The following is a 17,633-nucleotide window of genomic DNA, read 5'->3' as shown; positions in this document are numbered from 1 at the left end:
AAATAAATCCCCGGGACCGGATGGCTTGCACCCAAGGGTTCTTAATGAGCTCAGCCAGGTGATTGCCAGACCATTATTCTTGATCTTTAAGGATAGTTTACAGACAGGTATGGTGCCGGCTGATTGGAAAAAAGCCAACGTGGTACCAATATTTAAAAAGGGGCCGAGATATATCCCGGGTAACTATAGGCCGGTCAGCCTAACATCAGTAGTCTGCAAAATTTTGGAGGGGATGATAAGGGACCACATACAAGACTTTAGTAATGAAAACGGTATTATAAGTAGTAATCAGCATGGATTCATGAAAAATCGTTCATGCCAAACCAATCTATTAACCTTCTACGATGAAGTGAGCTGCCACTTAGATAAAGGTAAGCCTGTGGATGTGGTGTATCTGGACTTTGCAAAGGCCTTTGACACCGTTCCCCACAAACGCTTACTGTACAAACTAAGGAAGATAGGTATGGACCATAAGGTGAGTACCTGGATAGAGAACTGGCTCCAGGGGAGAGTCCAGAGGGTGGTGATTAATGGGGAGTACTCTGATTGGGCGGGTGTGGAAAGTGGGGTCCCCCAGGGTTCTGTCCTGGGACCAATCCTGTTTAATTTATTCATAAATGATCTAGAGGAGGGGATATCTAGTACAATCTCAGTATTTGCAGATGATACTAAATTAGGCATGCCAATATCTTCTATGCAGGATGTGGAAATCTTGCAAGCAGACCTGAACAAAATAACGGGGTGGGCAACTACATGGCAGATGAGATTTAATGTAGAAAAATGTAAAGTAATGCACTTGGGGGCCAGAAACCAGAAAGCAAGCTACTCACTAGGGGGGGAACCTCTGGGTGAGTCTAGGATGGAAAGGGACCTGGGGGTACTGGTAGACAACAGGCTTGGAAGTGGCATGCAATGCCAAGCCGCTGCAAGCAAAGCCAATAGAATACTGGGTTGTATAAAAAAGGGGATTCACTCCAGAAATAAAGAGATTATTCTTCCACTCTACAAGACTCTGGTCCGGCCACATCTGGAGTATGCTGTCCAGTTCTGGGCACCGGTCCTCAGGAAGGATGTGCTGGAACTGGAGAAAGTCCAGAGAAGGGCAACAAAAATAATTAGGGGAATGGAGGACATCAGCTATGAGGAAAGACTACAAGCACTGAACCTATTCTCTCTGGAGAAGAGACGATTGAGGGGGGATATGATATCAATGTACAAATACTGTACTGGCGACCCTAGCATAAGGAACAAACTATTCAGAGAAAGGAGATACAATAAGACACGTGGCCACTCACTAAAACTTGAGGAAAGGCGCTTTAACCTTAAAGTGCGTAAGGGGTTCTCCACTGTAAGAGCGGTAAGGATGTGGAATTCTCTTCCGCAAGCAGTCGTATCAGCGGGGAGCATTGATAGTTTCAAAAAACTATTGGATGGACACCTTAAAGACCACAACATACAGGGGTATACAATGTACGGTTAAAAGCAAACACACACACACACATCATAGGTTGAACTGGATGGACTTGTGTCTTTTTTCAGCCTCACTAACTATGTAACTATGTAACTAAGCCATCCTTTCTTCCAAAGGTGGTTTCAGGCTTCATATGTATGAAGATATTGTACTACCTTCCTTGTGTCCTCAGCCCAATCATCATCAGGAACATGCGTTGCATTCCTTGGATGTGGTTCGGGCAATCAGGGTATACCTGAAGGCTACGGAATCATTCCGTAAGACGGATTCACTTTTTTTGATCACGGATGGCCCCAGAAAGGGGTTGCCTGCATCTGCCGCGACTATCTCCAAATGGATTAGACAGGCGGTGGTACAGGCTTATTCTAGTAAGGGTCGGAATCCTCCGTTCCCTGTTAGGGCGCACTTCACTCGAGCGCTCAGTACTCCTGGGCTTTCCGCCATCAGGCATCAGTGGTCCAGGTATGTAAGGCGGCCACCTGGTCGTCGGTACATACCTTTACAAAATTTTATAAGATTTAGGTGATGGCATCGGTGGATGCCTCATTTGGCCGCAAGGTTTGCAGGCCGCAATTTGAGGAGACCGGTGGTCTACCTCGAGGGTTGTTTTCTGTTGGAATTTTCTGTTGAATCTCATCTTTAATTGATGAGCATTGGAAACTTCTAGTTGGCATCGGTTGGGCCTTCTAGATGGATTTGTTTTCCATTTTCCCACCCCTCATTTGTGATACTGCTTTGGGACGTCTCGAGTGTGTTGAATCAACGAGGACTACGTCTGTCAATGAGCGACAGAGAAAAATGGATTTTTGTAAAATCTTACCGTAAAATCCTTTTCTCTTAAGCTCATTGACAGACGTAGTACCCGCCCCTCTGTTTTTGAGTTGGGTTGGGTTAAATTCTCTAAACACTGCTTTGTGACATAACTGATTTGCTAGAGCAGGAAGTGAGAGGATATACCCTCTGGGACTGCCCCTAGGGTGTGGCCAGAACGTTTTCTTTCCTGTCTAGTCCTACTCCTGTAGAGGGCAGCATAACCTGAGTGTGTTGAATCAACGAGGACTACGTCTGTCAATGAGCTTAAGAGAAAAGGATTTTACGGTAAGATTTTACAAAAATCCATTTTTTTTTACAGTTTTCCCCCACAACGTTGCCGCCAAGGTGTACCTTGTGGAGAACAGGACATGACATTCACAATCCAATGAAAACAGAGTTTTGCACTACCATACAGTGTACATAATCCCTCCCCTCTGCCTGATTACAGTCGCATATGCAGATGAAAGTGTATACAGGAACAGAATTAAACCTAAACTATTTAGCCATCTGGACAGAACAATGTGAGGTCATTAACACTTAACAATGGGACAGGCAAAATCCACATTCCATTTCAATACACAAACAATAGGGAAGCATGTCTGGCATGCAGGGACATGGAATACACACATTATTTAGGAGTCAGACTTTATAGCAATGGTCTATAACAGTCTAAGTCTCCCAGTGTGAAGTGGGAATAAATCTTCATATTTCTATATGAAGATATTGCTGACAAATATTACTGTCCCATCTGAAGCAATTCAAACCATTAATTATCTGTCTTTCACTCCCAGTGACGGTGAACACCGTCACAAGGGTATTGTCTGCTTCAGTGACTCCCACTCTGCTGAAAGCGGAGAAAGCAACTTCTAGGAAGATTTATCATCGCACGTGGAAGTCGTACATTGCGTGGTGTGAGTCCCTTGGGACCCACCGTCGCTTCTATTCGGTTGCTCGGGTCTTGGCTTTCCTTCAACGGGGAGTTGATCAAAAGCTGGCCTTAAGTACTATTAAGGGTCAGGTCTCAGCCTTGGCTACTTACTTCCAGAGGCCATTGGCCACCCATTCCCTGGTGCAGAACTTCATCCAGGGGGTGCGACACTTGGTACCTCCGGTGCGACCTCTGCTACCACCTTGGGACCTTAATTTGGTGCTGTCGGTTCTTCAAAGGCCTCCCTTTGAGAGTATTCAGGAGGTTCCCCTGCTTACCTTGTCTCAGAAGGTGGCCTGTTGTTCTCCTTACCTGGTGGTTCACAGGGATAAGGTGGTGCTTCGGCCCGATCCGTCCTTCCTGCCGAAGGTGGTTTCCAGTTTTCACTTAAATAAGGACTTTGTGTTACCTTCTTTGTGTCCTAAGCCTACACATCCTAAGGAATTTGCTCTGCATACCCTGGATGTTGTTCGATCGATCAAGGTGTATTTGGCATCTACTGAGTCTTTTTGCAAGTCTGACTCGCTCTTTGTGCTCACTGATGGCCCAAAGAAAGGGCTGCCTGCGTCTGCTGCTACTTTTTCCAGATGGATCAGACAGACAGTGGTGCAGGCTTATTCCATTAAGGGTCAGGTTCCACCTTTCCCTGTCAAGGCGCATTCTACTTGGGCGATTAGTGCTTCCTGGGCTTTTAGCCATCAGGCATCTGTGCTTCAGGTGTGCAAGATGGAGACCTGATTGTCTGTTCACACCTTTACCAAATTTTATAAGGTGGATGTGCTGGCATCTACTGATGCTTCCTTTGGTCGCAAAGTTTTGCACGCTGCTGTTTAGAGGGCTCATTGACCTTCCTTGAGGGTGTTCTTGAGGTGTCCTGTTTGGTTGTCAGGTGGACAGGTGGACCTCATCTTGTTCTGATGAGTCCTATGTTGCCTGGTTGGCCATGTTTGCCTTGGGGACTGTTTCTGTGTTCTGCTGTTTCCACCCCTCATTTGGTTACTGCTTTGGGACGTCCCTACTGATATGCATCAGAGGACTGCGTTCGTCAATGAACGATAGAGAAATCTGAAATTTTGACTTACCGTAAAATCCTTTTCTCTGACGGATGCAGTACCCGCCCCTCTATTTTTTTAGTGGATTTGTGTTGTTTTCTCTGGCAATGCTTTGATACAAAACTGACATCCTATGCAGGGAGTGTCCTACTCCTGTAGGGGGCGGTATAACCCTACTGATATGCATCAGAGGACTGCGTCCGTCAATGAACCTAAGAGAAAAGGATTTTACGATAAGTCAAAAATCCAGTTTTTTTTTTTTTTTCATTTCACAAAATGGTCATATTACCAAGGTATTTCTCACACACTTTATTGGCATGCTTGCAACTAAACCCCAAAATACATTCTGCTACGCCTCCCGAGTATGGCGATACCACATGTGTGGGACTTTTCCACAGCCTGACCACATACAGAGATCCAACATCCAAGTAGCACCTCCCAGGTGTTCTAGGAGCAAAAATTACTCATATAATTTCCTGACACCCTATCACACTTTTGAAGACCCTGGAGCACCAGAACAATGGAAACGCCCACAAAATCACCCCATTTTGGAAAGCAAACGCCCCAACACATAATCTAGGAAGCATAATGTGTCCTTTGAACATGTCATTTTTTTTCCACAAGTTTTTGGATAAAAAAGGACAGAGAATGAAAACGCTTTTTTTTTTTTTTTTTTTTTTTAAACAATGTTGTCCATTTATAAGATATTTCTAACACAGAGCATGTACATAGCAAAAATTACACCCCAAAATACATTCTGCTACTCCTCCTGAGTATGGCGATACCACGTGTGACACTTTTGCACAGCCTGGCCACATACAGAGGCCCAACATGCAGGGAGCACCGTCATTTCCTGACTTCCTATTACAGTTTTGTGAGGCACTGTAGGGCACTGATAAGCACTGTAGTGGCATGGATAAGCACTGATGTTGCACAGATGAGCAATGATGTGCCATGTATGTGACACAGATGAGCACTGACGTGGCATAGATGTGGCATGGATGAGCACTGATGTGGCATGGATGTGGCACGGATGAGCACTGATGTGGTACGAATGAGCACTGATGTGGCATGGTTGGGGCATTGATGTGGCATGGATGTGGCCTGGATGAGCACTGACATGGCATGGATGAGGAACTGATGACCACTGACGTGGCATGGATGAGGAACGAATGACCGCTGACATAGCATAGATGTGGCACGATTGACCACTGACGTGGCATGGATGTGGCACAGATGAACACTGACGTGGCATGGAAGTGGTACAGATGAACACTGACGTGGCATGGATGTGGCACGGATGAGCACTGACGTGGCATGGATGTGGCACGGATGAGCACTAACGTGGCATAAATGTGGCATGGATGAGCACTGGCGTGGCATGGATGAGCACAGATGTGGCACGGATGAGGCACAGATGTGGCACGGATGAGGCACGGATGGGCATAATTGAGGTATGGAGGAGGCAGAGGATGGGTGCAGCTGCAGTTTCTCTCCTCGCACGCTATATCGATCGCTGTGTAGTGTGCGAGGAGAGGAGAGAAATGAACCGGACATGCGCCAGTTTGTTGATAAGAAATCGATCCGTCATTGGACAGAGCGATCACATTGTAAAGAGCCGCTGTCATTGGCCCTTTACCACGATCCATGATGCGCTGGGTCCCCGGGACCCAGCGAGCACGTACACTTCCATATGTGCGCCCCAGGTGTGAAAAGCTGGGAAGACGTCATAGTACACCCTCCCAGAATAAGCTGACCGCGCTGTAGCCGTCACTCGGCTATGGCCTGGTCAGCAAGTGGTTAAGTCACATAGATCAGAATGGGTGCCATTGAAACCAATAGTCTTCAACTTGTTATGGGACTTTGTGTTCAAAGCCCCATGACAAGTCCCACTAGTGTGAACAGAACCTCTCACTCCTGTTTAGTCAACCATCAGACATCACAGCTGCATATAAGTGGCCATGAAAGCATATTTTGGCACAATTGGCTGGAGCCCTGTTGGACAATAGGGAACACAATGCTACTGTCTATATACTCAAGACAGCAGCCCACCTCTCTAAAAGTTCCTCTGTACACTTGGCTTAACATAACAGGTACATTGAGCCTATAGTGGATTTTACATAAAATATTATATGAGAGGATTGAAACCTGAATATAACATGCCTGTAAGACAATAGGGATTACACTGCCACTATCTGTATAGTCAGGCCAAAAGCCCACCTATTGAATATTTTAACAGCTAGTTATTATGGTGCGTCTCGTTAAACAATATATAGGACTTAAAAAAACAGCATAACATACAGAGCAAAATAGACTACTCTTGGATTCAATCAATGATGACATTGTGTTATGGTGATCAAATCCTAAATCACAGTATATGTGCTCACATAATGGATATTTTTCATATACAGCCAGGACCACTGCTAAACTATTTTGCACCCTAAGCAAGACCAGCTACTTAAACCCCCTTCCCCTGAAATATAAAATAAAATAAAATCTATTAAAAAAGCATATGATTTAGAGTCCAACTATGTATAACTTTTGCCCCCCCCCCCCAAATTGGAGGACTGCAGGCCCCCAGCATGTAGTTGTAGTCCTTCATTAGTTGGACGGGGGGGGTCCAGTCCTCAGCCCTGAGGGGTTCATGCTGGGGACTTGCAGTCCTCCAATTTGGGGGGGGGGGGGGCTCCTTTAAAAGTGATGGACTACAATTCCCGGCATCAACCCCAGAGATGCAAGGATGTGAGGACCCCCAAAAGTGAAGTACTGCAAGTCCCAGCATGAACCCATAAATCTAAGGATCTGACCCCTTAGATATCAGGGGTTCATGCTGGGACTTGTAGTCTTTCAAAAGTTGGTGGGTGTCACATCCTTAGCTCTGAGGGGTTTGTGCTGGGACTTGTAGTCATTCACCTTTGTGGGGTCACATCCTGGCTCAGCTGCCATCTCTTCTGTAAGGACTTTGCCCGTCTCCCTCATGACATGTTGTTCCATCCCCTGTTCCATTATACAGTCCCTGGCCCTATCTATAAGATAGGGCCAGGGACTGTATAAGATAGGGCCAGGGACTATTCATAGGATTCAGATATATTGGGCAGACTAGATGGGCCAAATGGTTCTTATCTGCCGACACATTCTATGTTTCTATGTTTCTATCCCCAGTGCCCAGCTTTACCTCAGACTGAGTAGTGTCTAATTGCCACCCTGCCCCCCGGCCCTGTCTGCCCCTGCCTGTGTGTCCCCACCCCCCTTGTCCAGCCCTGGGGAAACCAGCGACCATGGCTGGTGCCCTGGGCAGCATGCGCCCTAGGCAGCTGCCTAGTTCGCCTAGCTGTAGCGCCAGCCCTGTATACAGCAGCCTTTTAAAAGAGCTGCTGCTCAGCTTGTCTTCAATACAAAGTTACCTTACCTGGGGTTTAGGCTCTAAAACTTCTATACAGGCATTTAGCTACCATATTACAAGCTATACAACCTTTTATAATAAATGAACAACCTTTCTAAAATCTAAAGCTGTGCTTACATTTGAGCGACGCAGGGGCATCACATTTTTGGCATGACATGTTGTTCAGCCCGTTCACTTGAATGGCTGCTCTCCACTCCAAAGTAGCTCCTGTACCCTATATTGGTGCCAACTTTGGTGTAATTTGAATAGCGCATTTTGGAGTGTGACAGAAAGCCCATTTAGCATGTTGTGGGCTTTGGTGCATTTTTACCGTGTTCCAGAATTACGGGTAGCTTAACATGATTCTTCTATGCTCATATGTGAACGGGGCCTAAAACTGGAGTTTGTAAAAGGAGAATTTCTCTTATGTCCTCTGACAGTCGCCGCCCACTCATACAATCTTCACCAATGGGTATTGACCTCTTATCCACAGGAGCAAGCTAGGCATAAGACTTGTTAAAAACAAAGCAATTTACATAGACACACCAGTAGGGGGCTGTCCCTGTGCTGGGGCTACATGTCTCAGACTTTCTTCTGTTTTATTACTTTTATTTTCTACAAACGTGTTTTCTTTGCACTACTAGCTTTTTATTTGTTCTGCGCTTAGTTAGTGTGATCTTCGGAAGACTACAGTGTTTGCAGAGCTGGGAATCGGACTGGTCGTCCTGGGTCCAGAGGATCTTATGGAATCCCAGCCCGCCATCGAGCGTTTAGCGGGCTATGCATGCGCCCTGGCCTAGCAAACAACCTGCCCCTGTCCTCAGGGGCAAAAGCCCACGAGGTGGCTACCTTGCCGGGATGCCTCAACATGCGGTTTTGACCGTGCGACGCATCCTATTTCGGCTGACGGCCCCCCGCCATCTGGGGTGGGGGGTTCCTGCGATATCGAGGCACCCACGCAATATGGAGCGGTAAGTAACTTCTGTGTGGGGCCTCTGTTTGGGGATGACAGTCTGCCGATGTCTGTGCTCTCCCCTCATGTCTGTGTCCGGGGCTCGCATCCCTCCCGGTCCCTGCGGGGGCCTCTTGGCACATGTATCGCTGTGGGGGGGGGGGGTCTGTGGGGGTCCCTATCCCTGTCCACTTAATCAGTGTGTTTGGGGGTGCAGACATGGCGGTGCGGACCGCTGCGGTGCAAAAAACCACGGGTCTGCCATTTTGGGTATGGGCAGCTGCTCTGGCCTCACTGTGGGCACTGTCTGCAGCTCTCTATGTAGTGTTTTTGGCGCTTTCGGGCGCCATCTTGTGTGTGGCAAGGTGTTCTTTTTTACACATGGTTGGCGGCCATTTTCCCGGAGCCTCCCATTCAGATGCATTGGCAACCATTTTCCCTTAGCCTAGATCCTTTTCAGCCTCTAGAGGGTGACATCACTTCCTTTTCTGTATGCAGTGATGTTGAGTTCAAATGTTAAGTTTGAGCCTTGAAATAAAGGGACATCTACGCCAATCAGGTTTGCATTCGTCTCCATATGTTTACTTCAGAATATCACACCATATAGCGGGTCCACATCTTCCAACAGATATGTGACCCAGATTACATTGGTTACAGAGCTTTTATAGTACATAAACGGGCACAAGCCCAAGTTACAGATTACACAAAGTTTCACAATATTACACAAGATTTCACAATACAGTCTAATTACACATACGGTCATCTTGACCCCACAATGACGTCGAGCGAAAGGTTAGTCTGACAAAAAATAATTGATTGGGGGCTTTTTACATTTTACGGTAATAACATGCTTGTTTTCATAAACATCTCTTTCCGGGAATCTTATATCTTTGGCAGAACATTTTATACCATCTGGAACACAACTGGGACATAATAGAACAATTACACAATAACAGACAGAATTCTAAAACTATTATTGCTGAAAATATATTCAGAAGTTAAGCGGGGACTCTAGACTGCTATACTGGGTATGGATACATGAATATGTAATATAAAAAGTCTTTTAAGTGTCCTCAATATGTTTTCATAGCTTGACAGTCCCTCCTGTGTTTAGAATTCTTCTGTGTCCATTCTTTTGTACTTTTAAACTTCTTCTGTGTCTTTAAGTTGGTTTCCAGATATGCGGGTAACCATCTCATGGGCCATCCTTATGCGAGACCTCGAGAGCTCAAAAGAAGCAGTATTAGTACGAGCATTTGTAGTCATTTGCATAGCATTGGTACACATTTAACTATCAGTATGATCAATACTATAATTCCAACAATATACAGGATACCATGCAATATACCTGCGAACCACCCTCCAATACCAGTAAACCAGTTGACAGGTTTCAGCAGCGTGGTAACACTTCTGGGGGTTCTTTTTTGCTGGTTTTGGGGAATATTCTTCTGTTTTCAGTGCCCCATCTCAGGGGGGTAACTTAGTGTAATCCTTATTGCGGTGGGTCGCCGCTATCACGTCTTAAAGGGCCATAGTATTTTTCTCATGGAGTCCCAGGACTGCAAATTCCCCCCAGCCTTGGTGAATGATTCAGGTACTCCTGAATCTTCACCTTCTCTTGCTGCTGCACTTGCGACTTTAGCGTCCAAGGTGGATTTATTGATGTCAGATCGGGGTTCTAGAAAAAGGGATAGGATTTCATTATCCTCTGATTCTGAGTCTGATATGGTTGCCCTGGACAGTTTACCCCCTGAGGGGTCTCAGTCCTTTCTTTCTGATGTGGAGGTGGAGGATGAGGATGATCCTTCCCCTGAAGCGGCAAAAGAACGCGCTGCTGTGTCTGCGCTTATTGCTTCTGTTAAAGAGACACTACATTTAGAGGATGAGCCCAACCCACCGGGTAAGCAGTCTTCCTTTGGGACTCGCAGAACCCGGAAAGCGACACAGGTGTTTCCTTGTCCCGCTGAGTTTCACGAAACGGTGAACGAACAATGCCGTAATTTAAAGCGCCCTTTTGTGGTACCAAAACGATTTCAATTCCGTTACCCTTTCGCGTCTCCTACAGATTTGCGATAGACCGTGTCCCCTAAAGTGGATCACACGGAGTTCAGATTAAACAAGGCCACTCTCATGCCCTCGTAGGATTCTCCAGTGTTCAGGGACCCTACGGATAGGTGGGTGGAATCTCTTACTCGCCACGCGTATATGGTGGTGGGTTCCTTACTGAAGCCCATCTTCGCCTCTGTAATAGGTCTCTCAGGCTGTGGCTGATTGGGCCCAGGTGCTCAAACGCACTCTTGAGGCGGATTCTGCCCCTCCGACTACTGTGGAGATGGTGGAGCAGATGCGTCTGGCGGTTTTGTACCTGTGAGACGCGGCCTTGGATGAGGCTCCTCTAGCAGCACGGCTGTCCGGTGTCATGGTGCTTCTCCATCGTTTGATGTGGCTAAAGAGCTGGTCGACTGACCAGACTTCCAGAAAGACGGTGTCTGACATCCCTTATGTGGGGAATCGTATTTTTGGGGATTCCCTGGACGAGTTGGTTAAAGGGGTCACTGGGGGCAAGAGCACTCTGCTGCCCCAGAACCCCAGAACCCCAAGGGTAAGTTTTTCTGCGGTAAGAAACCTTCAAACCAAATCAGGGGTCCTTTCGTGCCTTCAAGGCACAGGACAAGGGGAAACCCTTTAGGGGCCAGGGTGGTCAGCGGAAGCCCTGGGCGGGCAAGCAAAAATCCACCCACGCTGCCTTGGTGGGTCCTTCTGCCTCAACCTGAAGGGACGCCCTCACCCATTCTAGGGGTGGGGGGACGTCTGCGCGGTTTCCTAGAACCTTGGCTGCTCCGGATTCCGGACAGGTGTGTTCAGGAAATCATTAGATCAAGATACAAGATCAAATTCCTTTCGCGTCCAGCGGACAGATTCTTTCCCTTAAATCTTCATTTGACCCCCGATCGGTTACACAATCTTTATCGGGCGGTTCAGGATCTCCTCGTCCAGGGGTTGGTCGCCCTGGTGCCTCATCGGGACAGGTTTCAGGGGTTTTGCTCGAATCTGTTCACTGTGCCCAGAAAGGAGGGCAAGGGTACGTCCGATTCTGGACTTGAAAGCTCTGAACCGCTTCGTGCGGGTTCAAAAGTTCTGCATGGAATCCCTCTGTTCGGTGGTGGCCTCCTTAAGCCCAGGAGATTTCCTGGCTTCCATCGATCTCAAGGATGCGTATTTACACATCCCCATATTCGAGGGTCATCAGAGGTTCCTCTGATTCGCAATCGCGGAGGATCACTATCAGTTTGTGGCGTTACTTTTCGGTCTCGCTTCGGCTCCAAGGGTGTTTTCCAAAGTGCTGGCTCCTGTTCTGGCCCTGTTGCGGGCGCAGGGGATTTCGCTCTTGGGATATCTGGACGATCTCCTGTTAAGAGCGAGTGCCAGCCCGAGTCTCTTACGCGATCTGTCAACTACCGTTCAGCCGCTGCAGGAGTTCGGGTGGACCATCAATGTTCAGAAGTCGACCTTGTCCCCTTCTGTTCGTCTCCCTTATCTGGGAATGCTCCTGGACTCTGCCCAAGCAAAGGTTTTTCTGCCCGAGGACAAGCTCCGGACTCTACAGGAAGAGGTCAGGTCCCTCCGGGACAAGGATTCCTCGTCACTCAGGGCCTGCATGTGGTCCCTGGGGTTGATGGTGTCAGCCTTCGAGGCAATACCGTTTGCACAGTTCCACACGCGATCTCTTCAAGTGGAGATCTTGGCCAGGTGGGACAGACATCCTCAATCCTTGAAAAGGAGGATATCTCTGAGTCGCCAAGTCAGAGAGGATCTTCTCTGGTGGCTCCTGTCCCCGGCTCTGACGGAGGGGAAATCCTTCTGCCCGTTGTTGTGGACGGTGATCACCACGGATGCCAGCCTGTCAGGCTGGGGTGGTGTTCTGGGCATTCTGTCTGCCCAGGGCACTTGGTCGGAGGAGGAATCCTCCCTACCGATAAACATATTGGAGTTGCGAGCGATCAGACCGTGCTTGCTCCGTTGGTCGGATCATCTTCGGGGCCGCCATGTGCGGGTCCAGACGGACAATGCCATTGCGGTGGCTTACATCAATCACCAAGGGGGCACCAGGAGTGCCCGAGCAGCCCAGGAAGTGACCAAAATTCTGTCTTGGGCCGAGACGCACGTCACGGCGATTTCGGCAGTTCACATTCCGGGTGTGGAGAACTGGCAGGCAGATTATCTGAGCTGCCACTCCCTGGACTAGGGAGAATGGTCACTACACCCGGAGGTGTTTCAGATGCTGTGTGCGAGATGGGTAACCCCTGATGTGGATCTGTTGGCATCTCGGCTAAACAACAAGGTGGGAAGGTTTGTGGCAAGAACACGCGATCCTCTGGCAGTCGCCTCGGATGCGCTGGTGGTGCCTTGGAATCAGTGTCGCCTGATTTATGCCTTCCCTCCGATTCAGTTGTTGTCCAGGTTCCTTCGCAGGTTGGTCTTGGAACCGAAGTTGGTGATCCTGGTGGCCCCAGACTGGCCGCGCCGGTCTTGGTACGCGGACACCGTACAACTGGTCGTCGAGCCTCTGTGGCGGTTCCCGTTACGGGACGATCTGCTGTCTCAGGTGCCGATCTTCCATCCTCTTTTACGGTCGCTGGCTTTAACGGCGTAGCTGTTGAAAGCCAGGTCTTGAGAGATCGGGGTCTCTCGTCGGCAGTCATTCCTACCCTGCTCAAGGCTAGGAAGGCCTCATCCGGTAAGATTTATTACTGTACCTGGAAGGCTTATTTTGCCTAGTGTGAATCCAGGGGCATTCATCCTCGCTCCTTTTCGGTGGCGAGGGTGTTGGTCTTCCTGCAATCTGGTGTGGACCAGCGTCTTGCGTTGACCACGATTAAGGGCCAGCTATCTGCACTGACGATCCTTTTTCAGCACCCCTTGGCGTTAAATTCTTTGATACGCACCTTTATTCAAGGTGTGCGCCATTTGGCTCCTCCTCGGAGAGCACCTTTACCTCCTTGGGACTTGAAATTGGTTCTGTCCATTTTGCAACGTCCTGTCTTTGAAAACATCAGGGAAATTTCTCTGCCTCTGCTGTCACGAAAGGTTACCTTTCTGGTGGCAATCACATCTGCCCACAGAGTGTCGGAGTTGGCGGCCCTGTCTTGCCGCTCCCCTTACCTGATGGTTCATAGGGATAAGGTGGTCTTGCGACCTAACCAATCTTTCCTTCCTAAGGTGGTTTCTGATTTTCACCTTAACGAGGATATTGTCTTACCTTCGCTGTGTGCGAATCCCAAGCATCCTAAGGACTTTGCCTTGCATTCCTTGGATGTTGTCTGGGCGATCAGGGTTTACCTGTCATCCACTGAATCCTTTAGGAAGTCGGATTCTCTTTTTGTCCTTCCTGAGGGACCTCGGAAGGGTACGGCTGCGTCTGCGGCAACCATTTCAAGATGGATCAGACAGACGATTGTACAGGCCTATTCGCTTAAGGAACAGGTTCCGCCCTTCCCTGTCAAGGCACACTCTACCAGAGCGGTGAGTGCGTCATGGGCCTTTCCGGCATCAGGCTTCGGTGGTCCAGGTGCTCAAGGCTGCGACTTGGTCGTCCGTGCACACCTTCTCAAAATTTTACAAACTTGATGTTTTGGCATCAGAAGATGCCTCCTTTGGCCGCAAAGTTCTGCGTGCGGCAGTACCTTGAGGGGGCCCTGGCTTTGCCGGTCCCTGTCTGTTGGGGTTGTTTTCCCCTTGGTTATTTGCCTTCCTGGGTTGTTGCTCCAGTTGAGCTTTTCGGTTGCCCAGAGGGTTTACCTTTCTGTTCAGATAAGGTTCCTTTCTCTGATCTGGGTGCTGCGTTGCCTTTGTGACGGTTGCGCTTCCCACCCCTCATGTCTACACTGCTTTGGGACATCCCATTGGTGAAGACTGTATGAGTGGGCGGCGACTGTCAGAGGACGCAAGAGAAAACCGAATTTTTGTAAAATCTTACCGTAAAATTCCTTTCTCTGAGTCCTCTGACAGTCGCCGCCCCCGCCCCTCTTTTGGGGTTTTTTGGACTTTAACTGCTTGCTACCAAACTGAGTTGGGAAGGCTGATTTGCTTTGTTTTTAACAAGTCTTATGCCTAGCTTTCTCCTGTGGATAAGAGGTCAATACCCATTGATGAAGACTGTATGAGTGGGCGGCGACTGTCAGAGGACTCAGAGAAAGGAATTTTATGGTAAGATTTTACAAAAATTCAGTTTTTTTGGTCCCCAACAAATCTTCAATAGTTCTTCCTGCTGAATTCCACGTCACTACAGGAGAGCATAGTGACATAGTTGGCAACAGGAAGAATCTCTGAGAGCTACAGGGGAACAAGGAGCTTGAGACTGGGTTCACATATATGTGAATTGGATGAGGGTTTCCCCCTCATCAAATTCGCGTAACAGGCGAGTGTGACTGGCTCTCAATGCAGCTGGTTCACAAAGGTCCAGGGTGGCCGCGGTCCAGATTGCAGAAGGGTCCTGTGCATCTTTAGGTCCAGTTCAGATGCGAATCCAGGCAAAAATTCAGACTTGAATCGCACTTGAACCAGTGCACTGAGATGTGAACCCAGCCTAACTGTTTTCAAGCATACTTTGGGACAGGAAGTAGGATCGAGAAACACTAGCATCAAAAGAGGTAGAGATACAGCTTCCAGGTATTTTTTACTGAAATATTTTTATGTTGTGACTGGATTTTTTGCAAGTAGATACTATGAATAAACACTTTTTAGTCTGAAATATTTAGGCGTATTTTTGTGAATTAAACCGTGATGTAATTAAAATGGTCACCTCTGTGAAATATAGGGAATGTACAACTAGGAGTGGCAAGATCCCCTTTGACAGGGGAAATATTTTGCTCTGCACACATTAAATAGTATCTTAAATGTGATGGATGTCTATGTAGGTGCATCTTTAATAAAATTAAAGTGGTTGTAAAGATAGAAGGTTTTGTACCTTAATGCATTCTCTGTATTAGGGTAAAAAAACTGTGTCCTGCTCCCCACCAGCCCCCCTAAATACTTATCTGAACCTGATCTTGATCCAGCCCTGTGCCTGAGAGCAGTGCCTCTATCCACTCTCTTCTCACTGAACCTGGAAGCAGCAACAAGCCTGTAAGGAGAAGCCGGGGCAGAGCCATGCTGTCTATGGACACCCAAAGCGTTTCTTGGGATTGAGCCTGCACGAATGCCCCCACAGAAAGTAGCTTGCTATGAGGGCACTAATCAGAGGGGAGGAGCCAGGAACACTGGTGTGGGACCCCAGAAGAGGAGATTGGTAGCTGCTCTGTGCAAAACCATTGCACAGAGCAGGTAAGTATGGCATTTTTTTAAAAAATTACAATTACTTTAAATATGTAATACTTAATGTGGGGTTTTGGATTAAACATATATTTTGTAGAGTAATATGGGAGCTGCCCTTGCTGACTTAATAAAGATGCAAGCTCTAGGGCTGTCATCTCAGTTCAGCCCTACCTAACAAGGGATTTACTGACCTTGAACAAGCATTATAGCCAGTCAAGTTTAAAACATGTGAACTCTCATCTTGAATGCTTGTTACAGATCTGTGGCTCAGTAGGTAGTAAAGCCAGAATCAAGATAACCATTCAGGAATCTAGCCTCAACAACCTTAATTCTGATCATATGGGTCATCTTTAATGCATATCTTTAAGTATAGTCCCTGAAATTCATAAAGAGGGGTGCAGACAGCCTTTAGAAGTTTGTCTTGCATTGCTTAATGACAAGACTTTGCGTCGGACAGATTCACATATTTGCTGGAAACATGTATGTGAATTTGTCACAAAGATTCCCTAGACATTATTGAATACAGTAATCGTGACATATTGGGAAAGTATTGCAAATAAGAACTTTATTAACCTGTTGCACGTATCATATTTAGCTATGGAATTGTCACACATATTTTATAAATTTATTAAGAGTTCTGTGTACAGCTATGTTGTCAGAATTATGTTGCAAAGCCTTTATTGGATCGCTCTCAGTGTTTCTTCATACTTCTATATTGTGTTTTTTTGTACTTTTTTGTTGTGACACCTGATATAACAATATGAAAAATACAAGCAGTCCTGGCTGTCTGTTTCTTTCTTTGCTTCTTTCCTCCCTTCCTATCCCCTCTTCCTTCTTTTTTATGTCTAACATTTGTTTGTTTGCTCTTAGGTATCTTGTTGGCCAGCGCCTTGTAAATTATGAAAGGAAGTCGAGCAAATCCACCACTTCTCCTTCAGTACATCCTTTTCAAATAGTGCAGGATTAGAAGTGAAAAGGAAAGAACAAGGTTCTTTTACCTCCAGAGACTTCTACATTGCTTTGTCTGTTTTTATTACATTTACATATTTCATTGTCCTATAGCATACTTCTCTATAGACAGTTCACATGTACAGTCTACCACATTTTTTTTCAGCTTTGACAGTGATCAACACCTTCATCTTCTCACATGTTTTGATTTGGTTATTGCGGCCATTTTGCTTTGTACAAATGAACATATTATCCAGATGAAGAAATTTGGAGGAGTATCCCATTAAGCAGACTGTCTTAATTATAAATCTCAAACAACAATGTCTATTAATTTATTAAATGTAGTTGTCATTTTATTGTGCAGTTTTCTGTCTTCTCACTGCAATGTTTCTTCTGTGAAAGATTCTTAACTACCCAGTCTTGCTCTTAAAATGTATATAAACCCAAAAACAAAAATTGAAAGTATTGCAGCTTACTAGTCCTTAGATGAGATGTTTGTGTTAGTTTTCTCTTTTTAGGCTTTCCCCCCTTTTCTCTTATCTGGTAATCCTTCGACAAAAGTGAGGGAATTTACTAAGAGTGGAGCAGTGGAGCATGGCAACTAATCAGCTTCTAACTTTCATTTTCAAAGCTTAACTGAACAAGCTGAAGCTGGAATTTTCTTGTTTCTAATGGCAGCTGCTCCAGATTCTATCTGCTCTAGTTTTTGTAAATTCTCCCCACTGGAGCGAGGTATGATTTCCAACTGGAAACATGGACAAAACATGTACAGT

General features: G+C 46.8%; 1 protein-coding gene across 3 annotated transcripts in view; it reads left to right on the top strand.

Annotated features, from left to right (window-relative positions):
• Positions 1 to 17,216, top strand: part of MARCHF6 (membrane associated ring-CH-type finger 6) — a 1,229,180-nt gene extending 1,211,964 nt beyond the window's left edge. For all 3 annotated transcript variants that reach the window (XM_082259541.1, XM_082259540.1, XM_082259539.1), the window contains one exon: positions 16,783 to 17,216. In XM_082259541.1, coding sequence (XP_082115667.1) covers positions 16,783 to 16,879 — 97 coding nt within the window. In that variant the 3' untranslated portion in view covers positions 16,880 to 17,216. The remainder of the gene's footprint in view (positions 1 to 16,782) is intronic.
• Positions 17,217 to 17,633: the final 417 nt, after the last annotated feature.

Source organism: Pelophylax lessonae (assembly GCF_965119305.1).
Source record: "Pelophylax lessonae genome assembly, chromosome: 5".
NCBI lineage: Eukaryota > Metazoa > Chordata > Amphibia > Anura > Ranidae > Pelophylax > Pelophylax lessonae.
This window is presented reverse-complemented; position numbering and strand designations above follow the sequence as displayed.